The 17,316-nt window shown below is 52.3% G+C and overlaps 1 protein-coding gene across 1 annotated transcript in view; it reads right to left on the bottom strand.

The window, feature by feature from the left end:
* LOC149357279 (uncharacterized) overlaps positions 1–10,813 on the bottom strand; it is a 31,940-nt gene extending 21,127 nt beyond the window's left edge. The window contains exons 1-2 of the mRNA XM_089576555.1: positions 10,760–10,813; positions 10,589–10,682 (exon numbers count right to left, since the gene is read on the bottom strand). Coding sequence (XP_089432681.1) covers positions 10,589–10,682; positions 10,760–10,813 — 148 coding nt within the window. The remainder of the gene's footprint in view (positions 1–10,588; positions 10,683–10,759) is intronic.
* Between the last annotated feature and the right edge of the window lie 6,503 nt (positions 10,814–17,316).

Genomic DNA, 17,316 nt, shown 5'->3' with positions numbered 1-17,316 from the left:
GCGAGTGCGTGTACTATATCTTCTGTTCGTGTACTATACTACTGTTCCCGACTCATATGCATTTCTCAATTGTCCTCTCCGCGAATATCGCCTTCAGTCCGTCTGACTTCCACTTCTGCCAGAGCACAGTGTCAAGTGGCTGTACAAACTGTCAGTGCTATCTTATGCCCCTTCCCACCAATGCATATTGCCGCGAGTCTTTGTAGTGTTTGTTTTTTGTGTTTATTTATTCATGCTTCAAAGCTGCCGGCACACCGCTTTATCGCTTCGTTTGTGACGCAAGACGCGCCTAGAATTATCTCGATGGATCGCATCCGGACGGAGCCGACTCTAGTTTTTGCCAGAATGTTCTAGTAACTTCTAAAGCTTTATCTCGAAGATTCGCTACCGGCTTTAAAAAGAGCACGGCCGACAGCGGCGGGCATTCTGTTCGACGACCGCCGAGCACGCTTGTTGCTACGCCGACGTCGCCGAGTGATTCAGTTCTTTGCGGGCGCAAGTCAGCCCGAATAAAGCGTTTCGTTTCGAAGACGTTCTCGCTGTTTTCCTGTTTGCCATACTGCAGTCACATCTGGTGGAGGTGCGGGGTACTATGCCCCCCAAGATGGAACCTGGTGCACAGCCAACGCCCGTCGTGCTTCGCCAGCCCCGTGAGCCACCGACTTTTCGTGAACCACACGAAGATGGGGAAGACTGGCTGGACATGTACCGCCTTTGTCAAAAGTAACCAGGCTGCATGGTTTGCGTCTAGCTCGGACAGTGGAGCCCCTACAGATTCCCTGAAGCTGAAATGGCTGCTAGAGGTAAGGACTGGGGGGTCTTCTTACCTTCCATTACGTTTTGATGTTTAGGAAAGTCTCAAGGGCTCCACTATACAAGCTAGAAGCAAGCCATGCAGCCTGGTTACTTTTGACAAAGACGGTAAGATCGTGTAGCAGCGGTGAACGCCTGGGACGACAGCGCTAAGCTTCGTAACGTTTATTTTGCATTGGACGGCTCCGCCAGAACGTGGTTCGAAAACCACGAATCTTCCCTCACGACCTGGGCGACCTTCAAGAAGCAACTACTGGCTATGTTCACTAGCGTCGTACGCAAGGAAAGAGCGGAGATCCTGCTGCAGTCGCGATTTCAGCGCCCAAACGAGACCGTGACGGCGTATGTGGAAGACATGAAACGCCTTTTCAAGCGCGCCAACCCTGACATGAACGAAGAAAAGAAACTCTCCTTCCTAATGCGAGGCGTGAAGGAGCAACTCTTCGCTGGACTGATCCGGGATCCTCCAACAACCGTCGCCGATTTTGAAGCTGAAGCTTCAAGCATCGAAAAGACCCTGAACGCCCGTACCCGACACTACAACCGACCACTTGAAGTACTGTCGGCGAGCCCCCCAGAAGATACCCCTGCAAGTGGAGGTAACCTTCGTGATCTCATACGCGAAATTGTTCACAGCCGACGCAGCAGACTCAGGTGGCGTCGTTCACGGACATCATCCGCGAAGAAGTACAGCACGCACTTGGCTCCCCATCACAGACAACACCGTTGTAGCCATGAACTACGCCGCCGCACTACTCAGTCCTGTTCCTCGACGAGACCCCCCAAGCCCTCTTCGACACGCACCAGCTCTACAAGAAGGACGGCCCCAAGCTCCTACGCGCCCACATTACGACCGACGCAACAGCTTTAGGAAATGCGACGAGTGGCGGACTCCCGACAACCGCCCACTGTGTTTCCATTGTGGCCACGCCGGGCACATACTTCGCCACTGCCCCTACAGACGCATCGGGCTGCGAGGTTTCGCCATCGACGCCCCTCGACCGCTCCCCGGCCAGCGACCACAGGAAATTGACGACTACCTACGTAGAGGGGAGTACGTGTCTTCAAGCCGTTTTTCCCGCTCCCCGTCGCCGTCCACCGCACGATTTCCTTCACCGAGCCGAAGCTACGCCGCGGCTGTCCGAGGAAGGTCCCCTAGCCCCCGTAGGGGAAACGGAACAAAGCAACTTGTGGAGGTCAGGTTGCTTGCCGAGGGAACGACGAAGATCCTCCAGCGACCACGCCGTATGAAGACGCCGCACCTACTAAGCCGACGACGCATACAACAACCTCGACCACGACGCAAACCGCCTTCAAAACTACGCCGCCATCAAGGAAATCTCCGACCACACGCCCCACCCACGATTCACATACCCGACGAAGCCGTAACCCGACGCCGAGGACGACGTGTAACTCCAGAGCCAGGACATCCGACTTAGAAGTGGTTATCGACGGCCAGAAAGTCGCTGCTCTAGTCGACACAGGAGCCGATTATTCGGTGATGAGCGGACCATTCGCTGCGCAGCTGAGGAAAGTAACGACGACTTGGGACGGACCGCAAATTCGCACCGCAGGGGGCCACCTCATTACGCCATCAGGACGGTGCACAGCGCGAGTGACTCTCAAGGGACATACCTATCCAGCGACCTTTGTAGTGCTACGGCAATGTTCCCGCGAAGTGATCTTGGGCATGGATTTCCTTAATGAGCATCAAGCGATCATCGACCTGCGATCCAAGATGATCACACTTTCCACGGACGAGGCCATCCCGTCGATGAGAACTCCGGAACATCACGTCGCCCTCAGTGTCCTGGAGGAACACGTGAGTGTCCCACCCCGCTCAAGCGTCATCATCACCGTAGGCGCCACAGAAGCGAATAACACTGAAGCCATTATCGAGGGGAACATGCAGTTGCTTCTCGACCGTGGAATCGGCATCGCAAGAGGCATCGCACATTTCCGCAAAGGACAAGCCGAAGTATTGTTGACTAACTTCAGCGAAGAATACCGGCACGTTAACAGAGGAACGACGATTGCATTCCTCGACGAAATATCCGACGTACGAGACTTCTTCACGCTCTTCGACCCATCCGTAGAAGATTCGCCTGACCAAGAGAACTCGTCCACTTTCGACATAAACCCAGCCCTGCCCCGGAACAGACAAGACCAGATTCGCAATCTCTTTCGAAGCTACAGCGAGTGCTTCTCGTCATCGCCGAAGGTCCGACAAACGCCGATTGCCAAACATCGCATTATAACCGACCAGCACGCCCGACCTCTCCGCCAGAGCCCCTACCGAGTGTCGCCGCGACAACGACAAGACATCCAGGACCAGGTGGAAGAAATGCTGCGCGACGACGTTATTCAGCCTTCAAAGAGCCCCTGGGCGGCACCTGTTGTTCTAGTGAGAAAGAAAGACGGTGCACTTCGATTCTGCGTTAATTACCGGCGCTTGAACAACATCACAAAGAAGGACGTATATCCCCTCCCTCGCATCGACGACACACTGGACCGGCTCTGCAACGCGAGGTATTTCTCATCGATGGACCTCAAGAGCGGCTACTGGCAAATTGAGGTCGATGAAAGAGATCGCGAGAAGACCGCATTCATCACTCCAGATGGGCTCTTCGAGTTCAAGGTGATGCCATTTGGTCTCTGTTCCGCACCAGCCACATTTCAGCGAGTAGTGGATACAGTGCTGGCAGGCCTGAAGTGGCAGATGTGTCTGGTATATTTAGATGACGTCGTTGTCTTCGCCTCGAACTTTGAGGAACACCTAAAAAGGCTTCGAAAAGTACTAGACGCAATCAAATCGTCCGGCCTAACTTTGAAAGCAGAGAAGTGCCACTTTGCCTATGAAGAGCTGCTGTTTCTAGGCCACATCGTTAGCAAGGAGGGAGTACGGCCAGACTTGCAGAAAACCGCTGCTATCGCAATGTTTCCACCACCGGCCGATAAGAAAGCTTTGCGCAGATTTCTCGGACTGTGCGCGTACTACCGACGATTTGTGAAGAACTTTTCACGCATCGCCGAGCCACTGACCCACCTGACAAAGGCAGACGTGCCATTTAAATGGGAAGCGCCGCAAGTGGAAGCCTTCAAGGAATTTCAGCGTCGTTTACAGTCGCCACCGATCCTCGCGCACTTCGACGAAAACGCTGAGACTGAAATTCATACCGACGCAAGTAGTGTGGGCCTAGGCGCTGTCCTCGTTCAGAAAATTCACGGAGTGGAGAAGGTCATCGCGTACGCCAGCCGTTCCCTGTCCAAAGCCGAAGTTAATTATTCGACAACTAAGAAGGAGTGCCTTGCCATCATCTGGGCTACGTCGAAATTCCGCCCCTACCTGTACGGACGACCGTTCAAGGTGGTCAGCGATCACCACGCACTGTGCTGGCTCGCCAGGTTGAAGGACCCCTCCGGCCGCCTCGCTCGATGGAGCCTGCGGCTCCAGGAGTTTGATGTAACCGTCGTTTACAAGTCCGGACGCAAGCACTCTGACGCCGACTGCCTGTCACGAGCCCCTGTAGATGCACCGCCGCCGGACGACGATGAGGACGCCTTCCTGGCACCCATCACCGCCAGCTCTTTTGCACAACAGCAACGCTCGGACCCCGACATCAAATGCCTAATCGAATACTTGGAAGGCAAGGTTTCTTCACCCCCCGCCTCTTTCAAGCGAAGATTGTCTTCATTCTGTTTACAGAACGATGTCCTCGGGAAGAAAAACTTTGCAGCGAACAAGACAGCCTACCTCCTTGTTGTACCTGTAAGTCTGCGCGGAGAAATTCCTCAGGCCTCACAGGATGAGCCGACAGCTGGACATCTCGGGTTTTCTCGCACCCTCCGCCGCATTCAAGACAAGTATTACTGGCCCCGACTGTCTGCCGATGTCGCGCATTATGTGAGAACCTGCCGAGATTGTCAGCGAAGAAAGACCCCTCCAACCCGACCAGCAGGATTTTTGAACCCCATTGAACCACCTTCAAGGCCCTTTCAGCAGATCGGCATGGATTTTCTTGGCCCTTTTCTGAAATCTACATCTGGAAATAAGTGGATCATTATAGCGACCGACTACCTGACCCGCTACGCCGAGGCAAAAGCCCTACAGAACGGAACAGCAGCAGAAGTCGCCAAATTTTTCGTGGAGAACATTCTTCTGCGACACGGCGCCTCCGATGTGCTCATCACTGACAGAGGAACAGCATTCACGGCGGAACTGACGCAAGCCATCCTCCATTGCAGCCAAACCAGCCACCGGAGAACAACTGCATACCACCCGCAGACCAACGGACTGACCGAGCGCCTCAACAAGACCATTGCCGATATGCTCGCGATGTATGTCGATGCCGAACACAAGACCAGGGACGTCATCTTGCCTTACGTAGTCTTCGCCTACAACACCGCAGTGCAGGAGACCACCCAGATGACGCCTTTTAGGCTCGTCCATGGCAGAGAGGCCGCGACCACTCTGGACGCCATGCTGCCGAACGTTACCGAAGAAGATAACGTCGACGTCGCCGCCTACCTACAACGCGCAGAAGAAGCCCGAAGACTTCCCCGATTAAGAATAAAAGACCAGCAGCGTACCGACGCCACACGATACAACCTACGAAGACGCAACGCGGAATACAAGCCAGGAGACCGAGCCTGGGTTTGGACGCCCATTCGCCGCCGAGGATTGAGCGAAAAGCTTTTGCGACGCTATTTCGGCCCGTACAAGGTTCTTCGTCGGCTAGGTGAATTGGACTATGAAGTCGTCCCTGACCAAATGACTGCATCCCAGCGACGCCACGTACGACCCGAACTAGTCCATGTCGTACGCCTAAAGCCCTATCATGCACGCTAAAGGACGCTGTGTTTCCACATTCGGTGTTTATTTTTGCACAATCCGTTTTTGATTGTTGATAGCCGCATTATTTTCTAAAGCATCGAGGCGATGCTTCTTTGAGAGGGGAGTAATGCCGCGAGTCTTTGTAGCGTTTGTTTGTTGTGTTTATTTGTTGATGCTTCAAGGCTGCCGGCACGCCGCTTTATCGCTTCGTTTGTGACGCAAGACGCGCCTAGAATTATCTCGATGGATCGCATCCGGACGGAGCCGACTCTAGTTTGTGCCAGAATGTTCTAGTAACTTCTAAAGCTTTATCTCGAAGATTCGCTACCGGCTTTAAAAAGAGCACGGCCGACAGCGGCGGGCATTCTGTTCGACGACCGCCGAGCACGCTTGTTGCTACGCCGACGTCGCCGAGTGATTCAGTTCCTTGCGGCCGCAAGTCAGCCCGAATAAAGCGTTTCGTTTCGAAGACGTTCTCGCTGTTTTCCTGTTAGCCGTACTGCAGTCACCACTACGTGACAATATCCTATCCTATATACCTCGCCCTAAGTGTCACGCCCACAGTGCTCCTTTCGCCACCATTGGAACATACCCCATTCACGACCGGCCACTGCTCTTTGAGTGGTTGGCCCCCCATAGTCGTCCCTCCACTGCAGTGTTCTGCTCTTTTTGTCATGTGCCGTGTGGTGTCGTATCGTTTCCTGGCTCACCCCAGTGCATAACTCTTCTACTGTCCAGTGCCGTCTTGTGTCGTGGCTCACCCCAGTGCTTAACTTCTTTCGGTGCTAGTGCACCTTGTCGTGAGAGTCACGCCCTACAGTGTTCCAATCGCTCTCTCCGGACCACTCCTCATACGGGAAGGACGGCGAGCAACTAGTTGGTTCATGATTGAAGTTCAGAATGGCGCAAAAGACACACACACACACAGGAAAAAAGGGAATGACAGAAAGAGCGCCAACTACCAACTGAGTTTATTGCGGAAACACCCTCTTTTATAAGGCAAGCCATATCAACCACGAACCGGAAGCAGAAAAAACACATATTCATGGTTTGAATTCACATTTGAAACACCATCGGCAGAAAAAAGCGACAAGAACAAAAAAGCAGAATCTAGAACTACACGTGGCCGTCTAAGAAACCCAGCTCCAGGCGGCAGAGTTTAATCGATGAGGTGCTAATGCAATTGGACCCAGCTTTCTGTATATGATATGCTTCTATAATCTCTCTTTCAAACCTTTCCCTGCCTCTGCCGATAACCGTTGCCTGTTCCAGCATCGGTCCCAAATCTCTGCTGTAAAGAGGCCATCGTAGAAAACCTTTATTACTCTGTTCCTCACGATGGCCTCTTTACAGCTATTCGTGAGAAGTTAAACGAGTCTGATGAAGTCGATTTTCAAAACGGCTGTGGCATAACCAGTGACCACTTTATATCGTTGCTAGAATTTTATCTGCACTCTACTGTCATTGTTTTTAACCAGAAGTTTTATTTGCAAAGAGATGGAATATGCATTGGCTCGTCTATTGCCCCTATTTTAACCGACATCTTTTTATCATTTATTGACAAGCGCATTAGTGCGCAGTTGAACGGAACACCTGTTAGACGGGTTTTCCGCTTTGTTGATGATTATTTTATTCTTTTTGACGGGACCTCTCCTTTTATCTTTGACGACGCTGTTGCTGATGTTCTTAACATTTTTAGAGACAGTTCTCAAGGCCTTACCTTTACTTGGGAACTGCCTCAAGAGGGTAAAATCCAGTTCCTGAACATTCTGTTTGATTTCTCAAAAAAATGACCATGTGCGTTGGGTGTACAACCCCCGATCTAAGAAAAACCTCATGCCGTTCAGGAGTGCCCACTCCAAACTGGTTAAACGCAGCATAGCCATCACGTGCCTACACGCAGCTCTCGAAATCCTGCGATCGTTGTGTGCAGGCCGGCTTTGACAAGCAGCTAGTGAGACTGGGTAGCGCTGGCTACCCGTATCTGATGATAACAGCGATATGTGAACCTCTGCTACAAAGAATCAAGGTCACTTCTAGCGGTGATACGCAAAGTAAGCAGGAAGACAAGAGGCCTATGGTGGTAATTCCGTACATGCATAAGATAGCGCACAATATCAAGAAGGTAGGGGGTCGATATGGTGTAAATGTGTTGTTTTCAGCACCATGCAAGCTTGCAAACATTTGCTCCATGATGAACAGACGACCCCGAAGATGCGCTATCAAACATCAGATACGCTTCACTGAATGCAAGTCCGAAGTCGTATATCGCATACCGCTCAGATGTGGATCCGCCTACATTGGCCAGACTGGCCGGTGTTTCAACGAGAGAGCTAGCGAGCACAGAAGAACAATTAAAAACAATGACAGGGGCAACCTGCCGGATCACTGTAGGGAATGCAGAGATTGCGGACCGATGCTGGAACAGGCAACGTTTATCGGCAGAGGCAGGGAAAGGTTTGAAAGAGAGATTATAGAAGCATATCATATACAGAAAGCTGGGTCCAATTGCATTAGCACCTCATCGATTAAACTCTGCCGCCTGGAGCTGGGTTTCTTAGACGGCCACGTGTAGTTCTAGATTCTGCTTTTTTGTTCTTGTGGCTTTTTTCTGCCGATGGTGTTTCAAATGTGAATTCAAACCATGAATATGTGTTTTTTCTGCTTCCGGTTCGTGGTTGATATGGCTTGCCTTATAAAAGAGGGTGTTTCCGCAATAAACTCAGTTGGTAGTTGGCGCTCTTTCTGTCATTCCCTTTTTTCCTGTGTGTGTGTGTCTTTTGCGCCATTCTGAACTTCAATCTTAAAGTGGTCCTCAAAATACACCCTCCAACCAATGGCCGCGCTGCTTGTTGTCAATGACGTCGCAGTCAACCATCCGGCAGTTGCCTTTGTCAGGTGCAAGCCGGTTGATGATCATTACAATAGGTCGATGCCATTAAGTGGAGAGTCCTGTGAGGCGCACTGGCCGCTTCTCTCTTGAGTGTCTGTCGTAGTTCAGACCGTGGTCTCGCGCTGACTAGGACCAGAGTCCAATTGATCACAAAAGAAAATAAATGCAAGGACGGGATTGTTACTGCAAATGCTACCTGCCGAGAATTCATAAAAATATCGGCAGCACGTGCTTTTCTCCGAGCACTAGTGAGGAAGCAAAAACACTCGGAGGCCAAAGAAAACGATAACTTTGAGGAGACGCTCAGGAGAACTCGTCCAATGTGTTCTCAGTAAAAATTGATTCTGTGGTTTTTATTTTGTTATGTCGATGTTTATTCGGCTGAGAAAATTGGACTTAAAAATGGAACAGTCTTTTCTCGCCATTCAATTCAAACTCGTGAGATTGAACCCGAAAGGGACTCCGTGATCCCCGTATGGAAGTGGACAGTGGTGTTATACACTGGCCTCAGTGATCCGCGACAAAGAGCAATGAAATCTGGCGGGATCACATACCCCCGCAGTTCGCGCAAGCCAAATCCCATCAGGCATCGAGACGAACTAAGACGACAAAGATGTGCTACTGCGAACCAGACTTTAGTTGGAAGCAACGCTTGTGCGTCTCCCTTTTGTGCGTATACGCTTACCCAATGCGTTGCTAGAAACGGAACCTGTGTTCCGCGCACAGGGTATGTGATCGTATGAGGCGGCCGTGAGCAGCGGAAACAAAGGCGCCGCTAGCTATTCCTAAAAATATGAGAGTGCTTTTGAAAGGCAAGAAAAAGTTCGCCAGCACTTAACAACGGCGATGACACTTCCTCTCCGGCGTTCCATCGGGGCCTTGGCTAGAAATGGTCGCAAATATAGGCAATTAGGGATACGCAAAAACCTGCGCGTACAGCTCACGATATTTCAAAAGGGGAGCCCTCAGGCTTGGCTACACCTGTGGAACGATGAGCCGGTACCGAACAAGTCAATCGCAATCTATAAAGAGGGAGCAGACAAGGGAAGGTAATCGTCGGGGGAATCGCTGCTAACGGAAAGCTTCTCTGTGATGTCGTACTGCGTCTGAGTGTTCCAGACCTCGACCACCAGACGAGTGTCTGAAACCTCCGACTGGGCGCCTCTAATCGTTGCTGTTAACAAACTTCCAGCAGTAGTACCAGGGAATGTGCCCCATACGCCCCGACCGCTAGCGGCGTTTACACGAAATCGACAGGGTCGAGTTAAGTCTTCCGAGTAGGAAACCAATTACCGGGTTCATGTAAACGCCATCGAGTCGTGTCCGGGAGTCGAGTAGCCGAGTCGAGTCAGTCCGGCAGCAAGGAGCGGCTCGAATTACACGTACGTAATCACACGTCACGCCTGTGGATAAGATTAGCTGTAAAGGAGAGCGGGCGCGTCGGTTTCGCTACATGCGCCGCGACAGACCTGACCCGTGGCTTCAAAGCGTGAACGCGCATTGGCTTGCCGCAGCACCAGCCCGTTCAAATTCATAACTGTGGAACCCACGGCTCGAGAACGCCCTTTGGTGAAGCCGCGTGCCTTTCCCGTCTCGTGTAAGGACGCGGCGCCGTGGCCGAGAAGGCGCGAGCGCCAAGGTCTACACGCGCCGGTCCACGACCAGGGAGCGTGCCGTCGGCTTGTTAGAATATCCGCAAACGTCCTCTCTCATCGGCACTTCTGCCGAGCCTCCCCTGTAGCACCGCTGCGTCGCACTGCGCGCGCGGCTAAGCAGAACACAGCGGCGCCCCAAGTCGGGTCGACGCGCGCTCTCGTACACACCAGCTCGCCAATACCACGACGGAGGCATGCGTCGCGAAATTCCACCAAAGCGACCTATTGGCTGCAGAGAGTCCCTGAGGTATGGTCGGCGGTCTTCCGGGCTGTTTGAGCTCGCCGATGCCAGAGAGCCCGCGTTCGAGTGTCCGAACAGCTGACTGCGCCCGACGCGCGACCCCGGTCACCGCACTCAGTGCTGGCTTGAGCGCGCCGTTAAGTTTCACTCACCCGCTGCTGAATCCCGTTCGTCGTTCTCGGAGTCCGTAGTGCGGGAGACCTCGTCCGTAGTGCGGCAGACCTCGTCCCCCACGCGGTGCGAAGACTGCAGGAAAAAAGAGGGGGAAAACAGAAGGAGCGTCGGCGACGGTTAGCGGCGAATCTAGAAGAATGGCGGCTTACGCCAACACGCGACGGTCCCGGGCCACCTTCCACGTCGGCTTTCTCGAAATGCATTAGGACTGCGAGCACGGCTGCACGCCGGACGAGCTGCGCTGGCTCACGAATCAGAAATCAGAACCCGAATGCGTGGGCGCGAGGCAGCGGAACGCGCGCCCTCGAGGTGACTGAGACGTGGCGAACGTCCATTCGTAGGGCGCACTGGCGACGACGACGAAGATCGGTCGAACCATTTTCCACATCGAAGAACGCAAGAAAAGATGAAGACTAAAAAAAATGCGGCAGCACACACAGTGTCATAGCCTGCGGCACCACCCTCCAACATGCAATACGCAAACGAAAAATAAACTAGAGTTTCCTATACCCAAGGGCGTGAGGAATTAGGATGCATTGTGGTTAAGACCACTTTCACAACGACCGTCGTCGATCGTCCGTGGCCTAGCTTATTCGTTTAACTTGCGTTTTTGCAGCTGCTTCAACATATTTTTTTTTTATTTCTTGATGATTTTGTGCAATAACTTTTCAGCTGATAGAAATATTAATATTGCTATTTTGAAAAATGACATTGTTATATCTCAACTTTTTTTATACGATACACCTTTTCCCTTGATTTTTGTGAAAAGTCAGCAGAGTCAACGAGTGGCAGAAGGTCGGTTCAGCATTATTTGCGTTTTTACTGGCATGCTACAGGTCAAGACTTGCGTACATTTTTTTCCTGGAAAGCGGAAATATTCAGGTACGAATTTTTGCGATGTAGTTGCCGTACGCATGTTTAGACTGAGAAGAAAATTTCATGCAAGACATTTATAAGTCTCAAAACTGCAAAACCAAACGTTAAAGAACCCCAGGTGGTTGAAGTTTCCGGAGCCCTTCACTACGGCGTCTCTCATAGCCTCAGTCGCTTTGGGACGTTAAACCCCAATAAACCAAACCAACTAACGAAACAAAAAACGCGGTCAAAATAAACAAAACTATCGCAAAAAAAATCTCTGCCTCTCCCGTAAACGAGAGTAGAGTAAGCATGAAATGTTTACGGGCCTAATGTCATCTCGGTGGACACCCGAACCGCACCGTAAAGGAAGGGAGGAACGCCACCACCTGTTCAACGCAATGCCTTGCCATTTGAACGCAAGGTTTTTTTGAGGAAAGGAAATGGCGCAGTAATTCTCTGCCATCTCGGTGGACACCCGAACCGCACAGTAAAGGAAGGGAGGAACGCCACCACCCGTTCGGCGCGATGCCTTGCCCTTTGAACGCAGCGCTTCTCCCCCGGATCACGTATGACAACGAAGTGTAACGTGGCATTTATGTGCTTTTTGCACGCGTTATTAGAAATCGGAAATTATAATTCCGTGCATTATCAAACCCACAGCTCCACTGATATCTTGATAAACATTGAGAAGGCACTGGCAGCAGTTATTTTTTGTCTCATTTGGAGACCAACCGGCGCTTGCATGCCGGTCGCGTAGGAGGGCTTAGAGAGTCTCGTTAAATCTCGTTAAGTCTCGTACGGTGCCCGGATGTTCTCGTTTCAGAGCCCGGATGACTAGAATTCAGTGCCCGGATGAGTGGATTTCAGTGCCCGGATGACTGAAATTCAGTGCCCGGATGAGTGGATTTCAGTGCCCGGATGACTGGAATTCAGTGCCCGGATGACTGGAATTCAGTGCCCGGATGAGTGGATTTCAGTGCCCGGATGACTGGAATTCAGTGCCCGGATGAGTGGATTTCAGTACCCGGATGATGGCTCTCGGTCTCGGCGTGACGTCACCACACTGCCGACAACGGGAGCTAAAAGCATTTCATGCTTAAAAATGGCTGCACGAAATTAGCACCGAGAGAAAAAACAGCGTTATAACTTCACAATATGTCGATCACAATACGAACAAAGTTCTCACAGTCGTCGACTATATCCGCGTATCGGAATGCCCTTAGAAACAAGTCCCTTGAGCACTTAGCTATGGTTCTGTCAACAAAGCTTTAAAAATGTTGCCAAGAGCACCTGCTACGCTGGACCTTATGCATAGACTTGATCGCTGCACCAAAAAGAGGTTCCCATGGGCAAGCACAGATGACTTCAAATAAAACGTAAATACCTCAACGAAAGCCCCCGAGAAACAGCGTGTCTTCAAGCCGCTTCATCAATGTCTTCGGTTATAGCATGACTTGATGCACCTCAGTTATTCGCTGTGCAGCATTTTATACTTAGGTTCCCAATATCGCACGGTTTTTGTCCTTCTGGTACATAACCAAGGCTGATCAAGGCTTCCGAGTTCGATGCTAAACAGGTCGTGTATCTTCAAGGATCCAAAACGATGCTGCTGTTCGGGATGAAACAATTTTTTCCTGCCTTGACGGTCATTTAGTCCGCAACAAATATGGCTGCGCATGATCGAAGGATCATTCGCCTAGCAACGCTCATATATTATCCGCAGCTTTAAAGAGAAAATAAACCACTTTAGAGCGGTTTAATATAAGGAGTTTAAGCATGAAGTGATCACCTTCAAATCGCGCTCGATATGCTGTCCTGCAAAAAGTTCCTCTTGAAGATTATGCTCCCGAAAAGCAATCCCGTCAAGCGGAAGAACGCAGAAGACATTCCTCCATGGCAGAAGACGAGTCCCTGGTGCGGGAGAGGTTTTCATCACTTCCTCCACTGTTCTCTGCGCATGCGCCGCGTTGCTATAGCAACGGATGCACGGCCAGGCGCGTCGTCTGCCTCCCGAGTCCCCATAGCCGTTCATGGGGCTTGTAGCATGCCCTGCGCAAGTTAAAGCCGTGTGCTTGAGCATTCTACTTGAGCAGCGCCAGGAGAGAAGGCTGAGAGAGTGGAGTCGTCTGCTTCTGTGGCGGCGTTACCTGATACGCACGTAGGTAGTGAGCGTTACCGGATCGCATGGATGGCTTTGCAAACACAAAAGCAGTGACTTATACGCGGAGTTCTCCACGCTTCTCGGAGCCTCAGAGCGCACAGTTTTTTTTTTTGCATTCGTATGAATTTTGTTCTAATTTGCATTTATTTGCGCAGCGCGAGCACTCCGCCGCTCCCCTCCAGCACCGCGCTCTAGGGGTTTACTGAAAGAAAAATACGAAAGGAAAGGAAACAGCGCTGCCGGCCGCGGCAATTGCTTTCTGTATCTTGTGCACTGGAACTGCCGCCGTCTAAAATGAAAGTGGCTGGTAGGGGACAGCGAGGAGAAGTGGGAGAGCAATGTGCAGTATTTACAAAGTGCAAAAGCTGAGCAAGTTCGCACAGCCCGCGCGTGAGAGTCTGCAGGTACTGTCCAAAGCATAACCGTGCACGAGCGATCACAGCCCATATTTACACAGCGCGGAAAAACGTTGCGCGTATATATAAAGCCGCGCGGAAGTAGCGTCCTGTCTCTAAATCGCGCGAGCGGCACACTGCATAAGCTGCGCTGGTTGAGGCGTCCTGCCGCATATCATCCAGGTAGCACACACGGAGTGTTCACGTCACGCGCGCACTTCCTGGCAATGAGCAAGTGGAAAGTCAAGACCGCCTTGAGACTATAGACAGGATGATAATCTGCACAGGAGCAGGTGCTCCAAAAAACTCAGGGGAGCACTTCAGTAACCTTACGTGCGTTTAGGCGAAAACCTTTCTGACACGTACCTTCGTGCCGCTTTTAATGTTTGAGGTAGTCGTTTACTTACCAGAAGCACGTTGTTCTTGGCGTTTCAGTCGTTCCCGTTCTGCATCACGAGCGCGCTTGGTCGCAGGAGACACTGGAACTCCATCGAGCGTTCGTTCAGTCCGGGGGCCGACCGAGGAGAGACCAGAGCCAATATACGCGTTGATGGTGGATACTTTGGATATTCTGGGGGGGGGGGGGGGGGGGGGATACTGGTCCCGACGTATGTTGGCCAGTTAATGGCATCACTCTTGGCACCAGGGGCAAGGGAATTGGGAGGTGGGTGTGGTTAGGGGGATTGGTGTCTCCATCGTCGCTGAGCTTGCTGAAATCCAGGGCTCCTCGAACAGCTGGCTCTCCGCAGCCACCAGGCCAACCGCAGCCACAGAAGGATCAGCACCGGGGGAGGGGGGGGGGGGGGAGGAGATGAACGGCAGCGCGCTGGGAGGGGCGCGCGCGCGTCGGGGGCTTGCTGGAAGCAAGCAGCATGGCCTTCAACCAGCCGCAAGGCTAGCCAGAGGCGCAACAAGGATTGCAGGGCAGCCAGGGCTGTCAACATGTAGCTGTCACGTTGGTTGGTCCGCGCGACAGCAGGTGAAGACCGCAGAAAACTGCTCCAATGTAGTAGCGCGGCGGGGGGCGCTGAGTACCGGCGTTTTTGCCGGCTCGTAGGGGGTTGTGGACACAGCAGTGGCGCTAGGAAGCTAGCACAACGAGGGCCAGCGGGCTGTAGCAGGAGCACAGAATACGGGTAGTCCGCTGGAGGCTGCACCAGGGGGGCAGCAGAATGAACTCGCTGGAAACCGCCTTGAATAGCGGCGCGATGAGGTCCACCAGTGCGCGTGGGATGGGTAGAGGGCAGCAGGAAGGCCGCTCTCGCATGCATGATCAACACAGCAGTCTTTGATGTGGTGGGCAGGCCGCCGCCATCGGTGTCCGCTGTGCCAGCTTCTGGGAGTATGCAGGAAGAAGGGGCCGCCGCCGCTGCAGCTGACGACGACGACCCGGAGAAGCTGTCCCGGTAGGCGTAGACTACACGGCCGCCGAAGCGGCCGACGGCCGATGGGGTGGCCGCGCGCGGGGTTCCTCGAGTTCGTCCAAAGGGCAGGCAGGAGGTGCGGCCGGGCGCGGCGAAGGCTTGAGCTCGACGGTAACGTCGGCAGGCGCGAATACTTCGTGAGTGGAGCGACTGAGTACATCTGCTCTCTGGGAGTGACGAGCGCGCGCGCAGCTAAGGAGCAGTGGAGCCACCCGTGACGTCATCAGTCACCCCACCTGCGACGTCTTTTGTGACGTCACATGCGCATGTGCTGATCACGTGGTAATTTCGCGTTACGACCTACTACGTCTTCTCTATATCTGGAATTTCGTTATAAACAAAACTTATCTCTTCATGAATTGCTAATTAAATCGTAACTCTAGTGTCATTGACAGAATGCGCGGATACTTTCTGAGGACGAACAAAACCAGCTCAAATTTGCCGACCCGTGAGCCCATAAAAGCTTTCGCCTTAATATCTATATTGCACCTCGACCATTGCCCCCGTCGCTGGGCAAAAGTCCATGGTTTACCCGTCTTTCCCCGGGATACGAGCAGCCTACGCGCATTCGAATGATCATCCTTTGGAACGCGCGCCATAGAGAAAGATATTGGTAAAGAGCGGACACTCGGCGAAATCTGGCCCCAGGAAATGACGCGCAATCCTCCTCCTCCACTAGATAATCTTCCAACTCCAGGATGGCGCCACCAGTCTCTAAACGTGCGCGCCCGCGCGGGCGGGTAGCCGGCGCGGCGTCTCAGACCCATCCGAGTGGCAGACAACGGAGCGTCGTGGGGGCTGTTTTGTGCGCGTGAAAGCGTGCGGCGTATTTGTTCGTGCGGGCAGACCGCAATTTTTTTCGTCTCTCTTGCCCTTAGACGCAGAACTCCTCCTGTTTATGACGGCGGCAAGGTGAGAAATGTTTATTTGTGGAAGTACGCTGTATTGCATGCAATTTAGGCGGCCGCGCCGGCCGCCGTTGCCTGTCTGCAGTTCGTGAAGCGGCGCGCTCGCTCTGTGGCCAGCCGGCTGTTCTTCACGGCATTCTTGCAGTTTGTGACAACGTCAAGGAAGGAATGTTTTGTTTTTGCAAAAGTACGCTACATTTCAAGCACTTTATGCAAAATTACGCTGCATTTCGAGCACTCTAGCTTAGTACGCCGGCGCAGTTGTGAAGGGCGCGCGCACGCTGTGTCATGCTACGCCGTGGCGGGAGCGGCGGGAGGAATGATGCTGCATGATGCAGCCTCGCCGGTCGGTGCGTAGAAACAAAAAAAAAACCTGCCCACGGCCTGTGGCCCGACGCGCTGTGCCTAGCGGTTAGTTTTGCTTGGTTTCGCGCTTTCTCGGGACGTCACGTTTTTGTATGGCCCCCGACAATATGTAACTTCTTATGGGTGACATTTGTCGGTGTAAGGTTAAAATGTACTTTTTTGAAAGTGGGCGAACGGCGAAGACGACCGTTCCCGCGCAGCAAGTACGGGACCGTAGTTTTCAAGACTGGTGGAAAAAAAAGATGACGCACGAAAAGCTCAAAAACCTTACTCTTGTAGTACGTATGTATGTATGTAGTACGTGTGAAAGAGTCCGTTATCTGCGCTTGTGGAAACGCACATTTCGCCCGTGCATTGACAACACAGGGATGCGCTTTTGAAAACCGGCAAAAAAAGGCAACGCGTCGGGCTTTCTAAACTCTAAAGAGCTTGAAAACCAAGAACTGTTGCGTCGATAGTTTAATTTTCTATGCTTCTTAAAACATACGTTGCACCCGTGTATTTCTCAGTGCCCCTAACACATTGTGTACTTCTGGTTCGTAGTCCGTGTTGTGGCCGTCTTTGTACGAAATATTCTCGAACAAACCGCGTACT

This window comes from Amblyomma mixtum, chromosome 3, assembly GCF_055824585.1.
Source record: "Amblyomma mixtum isolate Tamu chromosome 3, ASM5582458v1, whole genome shotgun sequence".
In the NCBI taxonomy this organism is placed as follows: domain Eukaryota; kingdom Metazoa; phylum Arthropoda; class Arachnida; order Ixodida; family Ixodidae; genus Amblyomma; species Amblyomma mixtum.
This window is presented reverse-complemented; position numbering and strand designations above follow the sequence as displayed.